General features: G+C 42.4%; 1 protein-coding gene across 1 annotated transcript in view; it reads left to right on the top strand.

Annotated features, from left to right (window-relative positions):
- SPATA16 (spermatogenesis associated 16) overlaps positions 1-14,966 on the top strand; it is a 213,933-nt gene that overhangs the window by 64,441 nt on the left and 134,526 nt on the right. The window contains exon 3 of the mRNA XM_026668387.2: positions 6,599-6,688. Coding sequence (XP_026524172.1) covers positions 6,599-6,688 — 90 coding nt within the window. The remainder of the gene's footprint in view (positions 1-6,598; positions 6,689-14,966) is intronic.

Genomic DNA, 14,966 nt, shown 5'->3' with positions numbered 1-14,966 from the left:
GAGGGTGTGGAAACGCCACATAGACCAACTCCGTTCGAGATTACCACCCAGCGCCCATGGCTCCCCGGGTTCACCAACTGAGGGGGGAGGAAATATCGAGGAAATTGACTTCGATATGACAGATAGCAGGCCAACGGAAACCCTATTGCCCAGCGAAGTACCGGGAATCGAAGCAGGGAGGGAGTTGACTTTCCCATGGGACGTGAACACGGGGGAAACCAAACTGCGAAACCCCGAAGAAACACTGATTGGTGGGGACAACCACAACGAAAGCAGCACGGAATTTCCGTGCAGCGAAACGGAGCTTAACAGAGATCATCCAAACGCTCCACCGGAACCGGACTTTAGGCCAAACCCGGTGGAACCATGGAAATCATCCAGACAGACCAAACGGCCTGTCTATCTTGAGGATTTTGTTACAGCTCCCCTCAAACGGAGCCCAAGGGGGAGGGGTGTTGTGAATCAATAAAAAGTAACTAAGCCCAAATGCAAAGCAGGTTTTGAAAGCCTGCACACCTGATTGGTCCTTAAACAACGAACAAGGATTGGTCCATAACAAGTCCCTGATTGGCCAATATTAGGACACTTCTTATTGGGTATTAGTTGAACTTGTTGCACATATTATTGGTTAATAGGGTAGCAGCTAACTCTATAAAAGGGTTACTGCTGCCCATAGCCTTGCTCTGTTCTGTTCTATCTACTGTTATTAAAGAGTTTGAAGTCACTGGTCAGATGTCTGGTCTCCATTATTCTCCAAACATAACATAAACCATTTAGAAAAATTGTTTATCTTGCAAAATTAGCACTGGGTCAAAATTTCTCAATTCTCTGCTGTCCCATTTGGTTTCATTACAGACAGAAATATTTTGATACATGGCATAGTTCCTGTTTAAATATTATCATACTGTCAGCATATAACCACAATTTTTGTGAGAGCTCAAAATACTTTGGACTGATACTATCCCCAGATGCATTTAGAGAAAGGAAAAATTATAACTATAGGCTAGTGGAGGATTTAGGGTTGTTGTTTTTTTAAATTGTTTAGCCAGCATTCCTTAAGTTCTCATCAAAAGGGGCCTACTCTAATTTTAGAGTTAATCTCCTGCCCCAAAGGTTTTATAGCCTATTTAAAATATACTGTCATGTTTTAAAGAATCCCTTGCCAATTTTCCCTCTCAAAATGGAGCAATGATTTGGAGAGAATGATCAACTCTTCAGTTTTTGCTTAGATTCACATGCTACCAACATAATCTCTTGCTAAAATGGAGGAAAAAAATGTACATGAATTGTCATGTAAGCCACGGGTCCCCATCCCCAACCCCCAGGCCACAACCTGGTAGCGGGCCATGGCCCGACAGGAACCGAGTCATGCAATTCCGGGAGGGGGGGTTGTTGGGTGAGTGTGCAAAACTCCATTTTTTGTGCAACTATCCTAGTTTTAGGCACTTAACAGTTTTTTGCAACATGTATTTTTTTTTTTTAAAAAAAGGGACATGGTGGCTCAGTGGCTAAGACCCTGAGCTTGTTTATCAGAAAGGTCGGCAGTTCGGCAGTTTGAATCCCTAGCACCACGTAATGGGTGAGCTCCCGTTACTTGTCCCAGCTTCTGCCAAACTAGCAGTTCAAAAGCATGTAAAAATGCAAGTAGAAAAATAGAGACTATTTTGCTGGAATGGTAACAGCGTTCCATGCACCTTCAGTATTTAGTCATGCCGGCCACATGACCATGGAGACATCTTCAGACAGCGCTGACTCTTCGGCTTTGTAACAGTGATGAGCACCTCCCCCTACAGCTGTAAATGACTAGCACATATATGCGAGCAGAACCTTTACCTCTACCTTATTTGTTCTAAAACATTCACATCCTGGACATTTCCCACACAATCAGAGGCGACCTCCCATCTGCTCTTGGTAATGCCTAGCATTTTCATGTTTTCTTTACATCACATTTGCTTTGATATTGCTTTAAGTTGTCCAGCCACTACTTTTCTATTCTATACAATGTTGCATGTTACTTGCAATCTGGATTAAACAAGTATTACCTTTTTATGAAGCATGAGAATAGAAGTAGGAAGGCCCAATCACTAACATCAAGGCACTTTAGTCTGAAACTTGTTAAGTTAAAGGCTATAATATAACATGGATTCTCATCCCTTCAGATTGTGGATCTAATACTCCACTTTTTAGTGTTGGAAGGAAAATCCATCTAGTTCAGTTCCAAGCTGGGGTGGGGAGGGAAACGCTGGCTGATTGGAAAGAAAGGTTTATTAATGAAGCAGAACCACCTACCACATGTGATTCTGGGCAGCTGACAAAATGGAGTGGATAGTGGGTGGGTTTTTATACCTTCTTTGGGCTTTGTATTTGAGCTTCCTGTTCCTGTGCAAGAACATGTCCTTTAATATCCTACTGGCTCTTGTCAGATTCCTATGGGGTCATTGCTGGCTCTATAGGCAAATGGGGAAATGCAAATCCTAAGTGCTTGTCTGAGGTAATTTTGTCAATTGTGTTGCTTGTTGTTTCTGCCTGAGCCAGTCTTTCTGAATGGATTTCCAAATCTGCATTTCTAAAAGCTGGCCTCCTCCGTTTCTGCTTGGGAAGGGAAACTGGGCCTAGTTTCTGCCTCCCCTTAAGAACATGTTTCTCCATTTCTCCCTTTGGAGAAATATAATATTCTGCTTCTTTTAATATTCCCTAAAATATTTCATTCTTCTAGGAGGGGAGGCTTCCCACATTAGTAACCCGATGAAACCCTTTTTCCCCTCTGAGTTTCTTTTATTTATTTTTTGCTCAGATTAAGCCAAGCCTCCATTGTAGTTTGTTAACCAGTTTAAGCCAAAGTCTGTTTTGTGAATAATTATCTTAAGTTACTGGATTCTATAAAGGGGCAAAATAACATTTAGAAGAATACCTTAGTGAGAGATCATAGATAGACCAGATCCAATCTCTCTCAAAATACAATTATGAAAGTAAAGGAGGCAGATAAATCTTTGTTGGCATGGAAGGTCCATGAAATTTACTACATTAAGTAAGAGATTAAATGGATTAAATCTACACATTAAGTATGGGGGGATTAAATTATTCCATACTGAAAAGTCAGCTAGGTTTGCAATTGAACCTTACTTAACACTGTGTGTGTATATCTCTGTGTGTATATGCATCCCTTTGTTGACAGTGTTAAATCTTGATGATTGCCGGGACTGGACAAGTCACTGGGCTGGAAGGATTTCAATGTCAGATACATTTGCAAAACATTTGCTTTGCTTTTAAGAAGACTGACCCTATCTAACACAAACCAGCCTCTTGCATTTGTTTTTCCAGAATAAACCCATGAACATTAAATTGCAATATCAAGGAAGGTGAATTAAGCTTTGTACTTTGCACACCAAAGCTCTTTCTCTCTTGTTTGTCCTCTGCATTAAAGCTGCTCCTTCCCCTGCGCATATCTTGTAAACAAAATTGTAGGCTATTGGGCGTCACAGGGCCTCTTGAGACAGTGCTGTCAAGGCTTAAGCGTGGTCAGGGCACTCCTTGAACGATCATCTGGATAAGCCCTAAAACTCTCAAATGAACAAAAGTAGCTTACAGATCTCAGCTCTGAAGTGTCAGGTCTGTCGTATTCTTCCAGGAAACGAAAGGAAAGGAGGTTAAGAGCTGCAGAACAGATCCTCTTGAGGTAATAAAAGAATAATTTTGAAAAAGAAAAAAAAAACCTCCTGAAAGCCAATTTGTTGACATTATCATTGGGTCATGAGTCTTTATGTGTTTACCTCTATCAGAAAATAGAGGCTTTGACAATAGAAAATGTGTGGTTAAGTACTAGTGCTATTGGTTACCAATGGTTGAGCCAATAATCTGGTAGGGGGGAAAATCAATAAAGCTATTATCAACTGTTTATAACAGCTCTTGGAAAAGCAATAAACACCTTTAAAACCTTTTGCGAAAGTCCCAGCGATCAGCCAGTTTGTTAACCTGTCTCTAAGCAAGTTTATTGTAAAAATGATACACACACGCACACACAAATTGGACTTGGTGAGACTGCGGTAGCTAAAGTTTGATTTTTAACAAAGAGCTTGTTTGTTACTGGGAGAGTCCTGTGACCCAGGGTAAAGGAGAATTGTCTGGGATTTGCAGGAAAGGGGAGAGGAGGAAGAATGAGTATAAGTTTGCCTGTGTAAGTTTGCTATAAGGACTATAAGGATTCTCTTGTAACAAATTCAGAATTGTTAGATCATGTTTTACATTAATTTTTTTTTATGTCAGGTAGGCCTTGACTTATGGCTGCAGTTGAGACCAGAATTTCTGTTGCTTGCTTAAGCAAGATGGTTTGTTAAGTGAGTCACACGGCAAGCTTTTTGCCATGGTTAAGTGTATCACTGCAGTTGTTAAGTGAAACACATGGTCATTAAAAGCAAACCTACACATCCCCCATTGAGTTTGCTTGTTGGACGCTGGCTGGGAAGGTCACAAATAGGGACCACATGCTTTCCAAGATTGTGAAAGTGTCATAAATGCATGTCGGTTGTCAAGCACCCGAATGTTGATCATGTCATTGTGCTGCAATGTGAGTAACTGTAAGAACCAGTCATAAGTCACTTTTTAAAGTGCTACTTCAAACAGTCACTAAACAGACACCATAAGTCAAGGACTACCTGTATTTAAAATGCATAGAGGTCAAGGATTGCTGGATGTCTATTGCAAAACTTCATAGTCAGATGATTACTAGAGTAGTACCAGAAGAGTACTACACTCCTCTGTTCGCAACAGAATACCCTACACCACCAGACTTGAGATTCTAGGCTTAGACAACCTTGAACTACGCTGGCTAAGACTGGACTTAAGCATAGTACATAAAATCATAGTTATAACGTCTTACCAGTTAATGAATATTTCAGCTTTAACCACAACAACACAAGAGCATACAACAGATATAAACTTAATGTAAACCACTCCAAACTTGATTGCAGAAAGTACGATTTCAGCAACAGAGTGGTCAATGTCTGGAACTCACTACCTGATTCTGTTGTCACCTGCTCAAACCCCCACACCTTTTCCCTCAAACTAACCTCTATTGACCTCACCCCATTCCTAGAGGTCGGTAAGGGACATGCATAAGCACACCATCGTGCCTACTGTCCCTGTCCTATTGTCCCCAATTATTAGTTCTTATTTCTTATGTTTAAACTTAAGTTTATTTTTATTTATATTATATTGTAAGCACTTGACAAAATAAATAAATAAAATAAATGATTCCTAGTGCTTGGGATCACCCTGACATCTAACAGCTACTTTCAAGCTAGTCTAGTGTAGCAATAGCACCTAGACTTATATACCGCTTCACAGTGCTTTTACAGCCCTCTCTAAATGGTTTACAGAGTCAGCATATTGTCAGCATATTGTCTGACAATTTGGGTCTTCATTGACTGACCTCGGAAGGATGGAAGGCTGAGTCAACCTTGAGCCTGGTGAGATTTGAACTGCCCAATTGCAAGCAGCCAGCAGGCAGCTGAAGTAGTCTGCAGTACTGCACACTAACCACTGCACTACCACTTTTCTCCCTAGTCCTTAAGCATTATCTTCCAGGATTATTCTGTTTGGACCATCAGGAGTATTTACATTTTCAAATGGGGCTCTCTCCCTGTTACCTAACAGGTTTCCCAACTCACTTGAAAAGCACAATCAGCCCAATAATGGGTAACAATCCCTTGTGGCTATACAGAACAGGTTACAATTCTTGAGTGGCTGCATGGTGCAATAGTATCACTATCACCGTATATAGAAATTCTCAGTCATCCAGGTCATGGTTGATGCTTTTTGAAGAGGCCACTGGACTTTCTGGTTTTGGTTTGAAGACATTTCACTTCTCATCCAAGAAGCTTCTTCAGCTCCAGCTCAATGGTGGGGCATGAAAGGCTTTATACTCCTTGCAGGCAGCTGATCTTTTGTATTTTTTTTAGAGAGTCGTTGAGGCCACTTGGAGATTTATCTGTGTCATCAGGGTCACCTGAGTGGTGCAAATGGATGTGAAGCCTTCTTGGAATCAATGACAGAACTGTGTTATAGACTGGAGATAGATGGCAGAGTGGGAGGGATGCAACTTTATCTGCTACACGCTGTCACAATAGTTGTAAGTCAAATCACCTAAGTGATTTGTGACCCAATTGTGATTTGTGACCCAATTGTGTGACTTCTTTCTTTAGCAACAGTCATTAAACAAATGTGTCAGTCATAAATTGATCCTCAAGGTCTGTAAGCAAACTTATTGTCTGCAATGGACAGAAGAAAAATGAGCAGAAAAAAAAAAATCATAAGTTACAGTCACCTGACTACAGGATGCTGAAAATAACCGTAAATGCAGGCTGGTTGCTAAGCACAGAAAATATGACCATGTGACCACAGAGAGGCGATCATGGCATTGAAACCCATCAAATCATGGGTCATATGTACCTTTAGTACTTATGTTGTAACGTTGAACCCGCTAAGTGACAAGTTGTAAGTCAAGGACGATCTGTACTCTCCAGAGATAGATGTTAAATGGTTCTACCATATTATGTCACTTTAGATCTTTGACCTAAACATTTGTTTGCTGTTTTCGAAGGAGTGTCATTCTGAACCCTGCCTATTTTCGCAACCATCTTCGTCAAGCTGCTGTCTTCCGATGCTTAGAGCGATATTCTGAGGCTGCAAGGTAGGTTTGTATCCCTGATTCATGGGGCAGCTTCCCTCCCCCCACTTTTTTCCCCTTTTGCATTCTACAAAGGTTAGAGAAGACAGTAGAAACAGCCATTGCCTCATTGGGTCATACCCTCCAATGGGATTCAAAAAATTGTACTACTGGTTGTGTGGGTGTGGATTGTTGGGCATATCAGGGGAGGGATACTGCAAAATACCATTCCCTTCCCACCCCACTAACCTACTTTCCAGCTCTGTTCTTCTGTGCAAGGCAACGAAAGAAGACCCAGCCGATCAGCTGGGACTTGGAGGCAGAGAATAGTTGGGGGTGAGGCCAGTCAGAGGTGGTATTTGCCGGTTCTCTGAACTACTCAAAACTTCCGCTACCGGTTCACCAGAAGTGGTCAAAACCTGCTGAATACCACCTCTGCCTACATCCCAACCTTCTGGTTTTCTCATTTTCCCCAATAATAGAGCCTTTCAGATACCTTGACCTCCAATTTCCATAACATAAGGAGAGTTGAAGTGGTAATTGGGAGTTCTCAGGCCAAGGATGGTATCTATTAACCACTTGGCTTCAGGTCTACCAAACTGTGGGCCAGCAGCCTATTAATTTGTGGAGAAGGACAAAAGGAAGAAACAACCAACTGAAACCACCAAGGATTCAACAATTATTTCTCCTCTCTCACTGGCCATGAGCAATCAGCAGCTTTGTATGGCTTTGTACTTGCCCTCAGTAAAGATTCTTATTTAGCTGAGCCCTACAGGGTGAGCCTTCTGCCAAGTCTAATCAAGCAATGGAGCTAAGGGTGAAGGGGAAGTGTCAAGAGATCTGTGCTAAGCTGCCAAGTTCCAGTCATGGAAGTCTGACATATAAACTGTCTGGTTTACAGTAGTCTACTGTATATACACACATGTCAAATAGAAAATGGAAACAGGAAAGTTTTAATTAACATAGGAGTTTTACAACAAACCTCAGTTACAATTGCAGTAAGTGCACCATTGGGAGACTTGAAAGAATGTGGAAGGCTGGTTCTCAACTTACCACCACAAGTGAGCCCAAAACTTCTGTTGTTAAGTAGGAAATGTGTTAAGTGAGTTTTGTCCCATTTTACAACTTTTCTTACCTCTGTTGTTAAGTGAATCACCACAGTTGTTAACTACATAACACGGTTTTTAAGTAGATCTGGTTCCCCCATTCACTTTGCTTGTCAGATGCTGTCAAAAGGGGATCACATGACCCAAGAAACTGCCACTGTCATAAATGTGAATTAGTTGTCATGTAAATCACATGACCACGGGGATGCTACAATGGTCATACATGTAAAAAATGCTCATGTCCCTTTTTTCAATGCCGTTGTAACTTCAAACGGTCACTAAATGAACTGTTGCAAGTTGAGGACTACCTGTATAAATCCACAGTAACAGCACCTTTGACCATGTTGGGAATGTCTAGTTTATAGTAATAGCAATAGTACTTAGACTTATATACCATTTCATAGTGCTTTACAGCCCTCTCTAAGCAGTTTACAAAGTTAGCCTATGGCCCCAAACAATCTGGGTCCCCATTTTTCCGAACTCGGAAGGATGGAAGGCTGAGTCAACCTTGAGCCAGTGAGAATCAAACTCTTGGCAGTGAGCAGTGAGCATTCTAACCACTGTGCCACTGCACCTCTTGTTGTGTATATATACAGTAATCTACTTGGACTGCAAGGTGATCAAACCAGTCAGTCGTAGGGGAGATCAACCCTGACTGCTCTTTAGAAGGCCAGATCCTGAAGATGAAACTCAAATACTTTGGCCACCTCACGAGAAGGAAGGACTCACGAGAGAAGAGCCTAATGCTGGGAACGGTTGAGGGCAATAAAAGAAGGGGACGGCAGAGAATGAGGTGGCTGGATGGAGTCACTGAGGCAGTAGGTGTGAGCTTAAATGGATTTCGGAAGATGGTAGAGGACAGGAAGGCCTGGAGGAATGTTGTCCATGGGGTCATGATAGGTCAGACATGATTTTGCAACTAACAACAACAACAACAATGTAGACACAAGTCAAATTGGAAATGGAAACAGGAACCTTTTAATTAACCCAGGAGTTTTATATCAAACCTCAGTTATAGTTGTAATGAATGAATCATTGGGAGATTGAAAGAACAGGTTAAGGATAGATTGTCTTCTAGGAGAAAATCTATGCGGTCACTAGGAGTCAAAAACAACATGATGGCCCATAATCTATTTGCAATATGCAAATGCTGGCAGAAGTCATGTGCCTTGCCAATTCTACATGGCTCTTCCCGGTAGCATTCAGGGGGGTAAGCAACATCATAGTGTTATCATGTAAGTCTGGCCCTTTTCTAGGCACATCTTAATATTGCATCTATGTTAAATGGCACCCAACTTCTGCTGTCATATTGCAGAGCTGCTTTTCTATTTCTGATTAAAGAAACAAAGAAAAATGTGCATTTATTGTTTTTTTAAGGTTATATCCCATGCTTCATGCTACTATGCTCTCATTTTATTCTCCCCACAACAACTCTGGGAGGTTCCTCAAACTGACAGAGAGCAGGCCCAAATCTTTCAATGAATGTTCATATGTCCAAGGGCAGATGTGAATCTAGGTCTCTACTGTCCTCGTCCGCCACTTTAATCAGCTGGTAAAGAAATCAAGAAAATCCCACCGGTGCTTTGTTGCAAAGTGGGAATATATATTTCTTGAAACTGATTTCTTACATATTTTCTATTATATGCAATGTTTTTCATGGGAAAGAGAGGAATATACTTCTCAACTAATTAAAATGTTTTAGCTGGTGAATCTTCTGTCTGGTTATTAATGAATGAATCAATTACATTTAATGAAATGTGCATATTGTCGATCCCAGTTGTTCCTTCCAAGAAAAGCATTGTATTCCCAGCTCTCTGCTTCTCCATTCCCAAATGGTCTGTTTTCCTGTTGCATCGGACATTCAACATGAGGGATTTCAGCCTCCCTATGATATCAGGAGGAAAACATCAGAACTTCCACAAATATGCTCATGTTTTTCTCCTGCTGTTTGTGCCCCCATTTTCAGGTAAATAGACATAGAATTAGGTAGCATCTTACAATAATAGACACAGTTGGAAGCAGGGTGGGATTCTAATGGTTTGGACCGGTTCTATAGAAGCAGTTGTTCTACACAACACTGGCTGGGCCCGCTCCCCTCCCCACCCAGGCAGTCCTTATCGCGCATGTGCAGCATCGTGCATACCCAACATCGCTGACTGCGTTCTTCTCTGCCCAGTCACTTCTTAAGTTATTTCTTTTTTTCCCCTCCCAACAATCAGGTGTTCCTACGATCAGCTGTGCCGGGATTTCCCTCGCTGTCTTATTGCTTTGCCCAGGAGACTTCCCTGAGGCCCAGGATGGCAAAAAAAAATGAGGGGTGGGTGACCCCTCCCTCCATGCTCCATTTTTTGCCTTCCTGGGTCCCAGGGAAGCCTTCTAGGGCATTTTTAAGACTAACCAAGTTTACTAGAACAAAAACGTTCCTCCTAATAAAGTTTGTTCATATTGAAGAATGCCATCAGAGTCCACATCTCCTTCATTGTCGTAGGCTCGTGTTTTTCAAACTGGACAGCTTTTATGATGTGTGGACTTGCTTAGACTGACACAATTCTTTGATTCCCATTTTCAGCTAGAGTCTTAGTGCCTGAGTTTACTCTTAAAAGGAGTCATTGCTTAATTAATACAGAAAAGCTCATGCTCATTGTTAAAAAGGAAGGTCATATTTAACTTTTAAAAGATCTTTTTTCATTCCTCCTACAGTGATTTAGGCTTTCGTGGCTGGCATCAATCAGGTACTGATGAGCTTTTGAGCTTCATTGTCTTGCTCTAGTTTTCTCAGGTCTTGAAGGCAGTTGTGGTTGGCATCTTCAGAGGTGGAATGAGCTGCTTTGCGGTGCATCTCTGAACAGCTCACAGGCACCAAAACAGAAACTGTCTGGCTCTTGTATTTGTACCTGGCAAGCTGATTTTAGTTCTTATTTCAAGAAAAGAGAGCAATCATAACATTGGTTTGGAAAGGAAAGCTATTCCTCAAAACCATTCTGTTTGAAAACACTTGCATCTTTCTCAAGCTGTATTTCTGAGTTTTGCCAAATGTTTGCTAAAACATCTGTCGGCACAGATATTGAAAATCCTTAATATTAGCATGTTGATTTCTCCACAAAACAGTGCGTCTTTGGACGTGAGTATAACCGCATAGATATGTACACGGACTAATATCTCTTGCAGTGTTTCTCAAAGCTGGCCATTTTAAGGTATGTGGACTGTGGAATTCTGGGAAATGAAGTCTACGCATCCTAAAATTGCCAAGCTTGAGAAACAGTGAACTTTTGGAACCTAGCTTAGATATCATCTTATTTGTTTTTTTTTTTTAGAAATCATAGAAACTCTACAAGTCAGAGGAAAAATGGGATACAGAATAGATGAACATACATAACTGCACACACTTGTTTTCCAATGACAGTTAATGAAAATATAAAAAGACAGTTTCTGAAGGCTTAGAAACTACAAGAACAGCTAATGAAATTGTGGTGCGAGTGAAATAGAGTGTTAGGGAAACTTGTAAATAAACTGTAGTGAAGACTAATGCTGGACTTGTAGAAGAAATAACATGCTCATAAAAAGAGACCATTAAGGTTAATGTGGCAATGGTAAATCTTTAATGAGCTGACAGTGCTATCCTGAAATATCTGCCATTGAAATTAAGAATCAGGATCCGTTCTTATATATACAAGTGAAGTTGTTTATAAATTGGTGGCTGCTCTTTCTTTCAACCTACTCTTCCTCTCCTAGTGATATACATAAACAAATACAGGTAGTGCTCAGCTTATGACCACAACTGAGTCCAAAATTTCTGTGGCCGTTGTATGGAAGCACCATTTGCAAGGAAAAGGGAGATGAGTCTTGGATTCCAGGAGAACCATGTTGCTGTCTTCTTGCTGAAGACTAGAATCTGTACAGGTGGTTGTCCCAAAGGTGCTTTTTCAGGAGGCAACTGGACTTTCTTGCTTTTTCTTTTAAGACATTTTTGCTCCTCATCCAAGAAGCTTCTTCAGCTCTGACTGGATAGTGGGGAATTTATATTCCTTGCAGGCAGCTGGTCATTTGCATCCTTTATGAGGATCGTTGAAGCATTTGGGAGGTTTATCTGTGTCCGCAGGGTCACCTGAGTAGTGCTAATGGTTCCTATAGTCTGCAATCCCTCTGGAAATCCATTCATAGTCCCACGCAATTCGAAGGGTGTTCATCTCAAATTGCAAAACTTAAAATCTGTAGAAATTCTCAGTCATCCAGGTCATGGTTGTCCCAAAGGTGCTTTTTCAAGGAGCAACTGGACTTTTTTGCTTTTTTTCCCCTTCCATTCCCCACCATCCAATCAGAGCTGCTTTTTTCAAAAGGCAAATTCTGAACTGAACTGAAGAAGCTTCTTGGATGAGAAGTGAAACGTCTTCAAAAAAAAGCAAGGAAGTCCAGTTGCCTCCTGAAAAAGCACCTTTGGGACAACCATGACCTGGATGACTAAGAATATCTACAGACTTGTACAGGTGGTTCTCAACTTGGGACCACAATTGAGTTCAACATTTCTGTTGCTAAACAAGACAGTTGTTGAGTGAATTTTGCCCCCATTTTACGAGCTTTCTTGCCAAAGTTAACTGAATCATTACAGGTGTTACATTAGTCACATGATTGTTGAGTGAATCTGGCTTCCCTATTGATTCGGCTTGTCAGAAGGTCGCAAAAGATGATCACATGACTCCAGACACTGCAACCATTATAAATTCATGCCTGTTGCCATGTGTCTGAATTTTGATCACATGACCATGGGGATGTTGCAAGGGTCATAAGTGTGAAAAATGGGTCACTAAATGAACTATTGTAAGTTAAGGATGACCTGTTGTAGTTAGCCGGTGCAGATGGCTGAGAAGAGCGAGGACTCAGATGAGGAGCCAGGACCATCAGGGAGTGGACTGCTGCCTTCAGAGATTGTGGGGGCTGGCAGTAGTGATGAGGAGGTTCCTGAGGAGCCTGTGCCAAGTGCAAGTGAGGGCAGGATGATTTGTAGAAGAGAACAGCTAGAGCAGCACAGGGGACTCAGGAGTAAGGATGCAATGTAATGGCTCCTCCCTCCAGGGAATATAAGCATGGTTTCAAAAGGTTTTTGCTCAGAGGAAAGAACAATTACAGCAGCACAGACAACTCGGGAGTAAGGCTGCAAGGTAATGGCTCCTCCCTCAGGATAAAAGCCAGGTTTGGAAAAGCATTCTTTGCAGACAGCAAAGAAGCTCTGAAGCTCAACTTGTGGACATCTTAGTTCGTGTTTAGAGAATCTTGTAAATTAGGTCTTATCTCTGGGTTTTTGGCATCATTGACAAACAACTTGGCAAGGCTCTTTCTTGTCAGAGCTAATTAGTGGAAAGCGGAGGATGGATTAGGAAAAAACGGAGCATGGAGGGTACAGCACTCCATTTTGGGGCCTCCTGTGCCTCAGGGGATCCTCCTAGATCTTTGCTCCCAGGAAGCTTCCCTGGGGCCCAGAAAGGGCAAAATGGAGGGGGTGGGGTTGCTGCACGCCCCCTCCCTCAATTTTTGCCTTCCTGAGCCTCAGGGAAGCCTCCTGGGTGAAGCAGTAAGTAAGCGAGGGGAATCCCAGCACAGCTGATCATAGGAACAGCTGATCGTCGGGAAGGAAAAAGAAAAAAGAAATACCTTAAAGAGTGACTGGGCGGGGAAGAACTCAGTCAGCGATGTCTGGCATGCGCGCAATGTTGTGCATGCACGATAAAGACTGACTGGAAGTGGAGGGGAGGGTGGAGAGAGCGGGCCAGCCAGGAGCATAATTTGCTGGTTCTCCAAACTGCACAGAATCGTAACAATCGGTTATATAGAACCGGTCCAAACTGGTAGAATCCCACTCCTGGACTTAGCTTTCTTGTGGGCATGCAGGGACTTATGACTGATGATGCATTTGACCCTTCTTTAGGGTTCAGCCTGGTCATTGCCTATATTTAGCTAGCAATAACCAATCCAGGAAGGTTTCCCAAAGGGACCAGTTGTACTTCAGTTTAGGAAACAATCTACCTTAGGCCCACTGCAAAAGAGGAGATACTCACTCCACCAGATATTCTGCTTGGAAATGTGAATTCCTCATTTATGAAAATAATAATAGAAAGACAGCAGAACAGAGTGCCATAGTAACACCCTGGGATGGCATTAGTAAAGGTCTCAATTTGATTTAATCATTCAGCTGTCCTGAGTATTTAACCTTGAGGGGCAGGGAGGGAATCTATAGCAAGCCTGAATTAGTTCATGATTCAGAGAGTGACTTTAAGGCATTTATCGTAATGTTCATTGCCCATCAATTGCTGCAGAATAATGCTGGATCCATGCATCCAGGGACAGATCCAGGTATATTCTGAGCTAGGCTTGTGAAGACCTGATGTCGGGCTTCAACAACGCTGCCAACGGAATGAAGCCCGACAAGTTGCTATGGTTGGGGGAGAGCTACCTACCTTGAAGGTCCCAAGTCGATGTCGATGGCAACTGACGAAGCCAGGCACAACCGCCACTCCCCACTTCGATGAGACTGGCTGGGAAAATGCCTTATCAGCTGTTCGGTGTTTTGCAAAGCTCTAAGCACAACGCCTCCCAATCTTCTCCTTTACCAGTCGGGAAATACTTCAGGCTGTTGTTTCGGCTGGTCACAATTCCACTTAGGGGATATCAGGTGGATCGGGGTGGAAGGATGACACTCGGGGAGGGAGAAGGTGTTATTTGGGGGGTTGGGTAGTAGTGCACGAAATTGCTGTAGATGGATGTTGGGTGTTTTGCTAAGGGCAGATGTTAGCTACCGTGTTTCTCATAAAATAAGGCTGGGTCTTATTTATTTTTTTGAGCCCCCCAAAAATGGCTAGGCCATCTTTTCGAGAATGTCTTAATTTTCCTCCCATGCGCAGCCTGGTGGTAGTGTGTGTGCGTGTGTATTTACACCCTTATCAGTGAATGGCCGTGTTCCCATGACACCCACGGAGCCAACCACTTTCCATCCTGTGCATCGTGCCAGCTCAGCCTGTGCAGGTAGTTCTTGGTCCAGTGCATTGGCAAACCTACAGAGCTTCATTAAGCGCCAAATTCGGTATGCCATGTGGACATGCTCGAGCTCGGATCACTGCAGCACTCAGAACCGTTACTCAGGAGGCTGCTTTCTTAACCTGCCCTGCTGACTGCTGGGTCACTTAGAGCCGCCAGCCCCAGCAATG

Source organism: Notechis scutatus, chromosome 4, assembly GCF_049901735.1.
Source record: "Notechis scutatus isolate UNSWTSFEM ecotype Mainland chromosome 4, rNotScu1.2, whole genome shotgun sequence".
Taxonomy (NCBI): domain Eukaryota; kingdom Metazoa; phylum Chordata; class Lepidosauria; order Squamata; family Elapidae; genus Notechis; species Notechis scutatus.
This window is presented reverse-complemented; position numbering and strand designations above follow the sequence as displayed.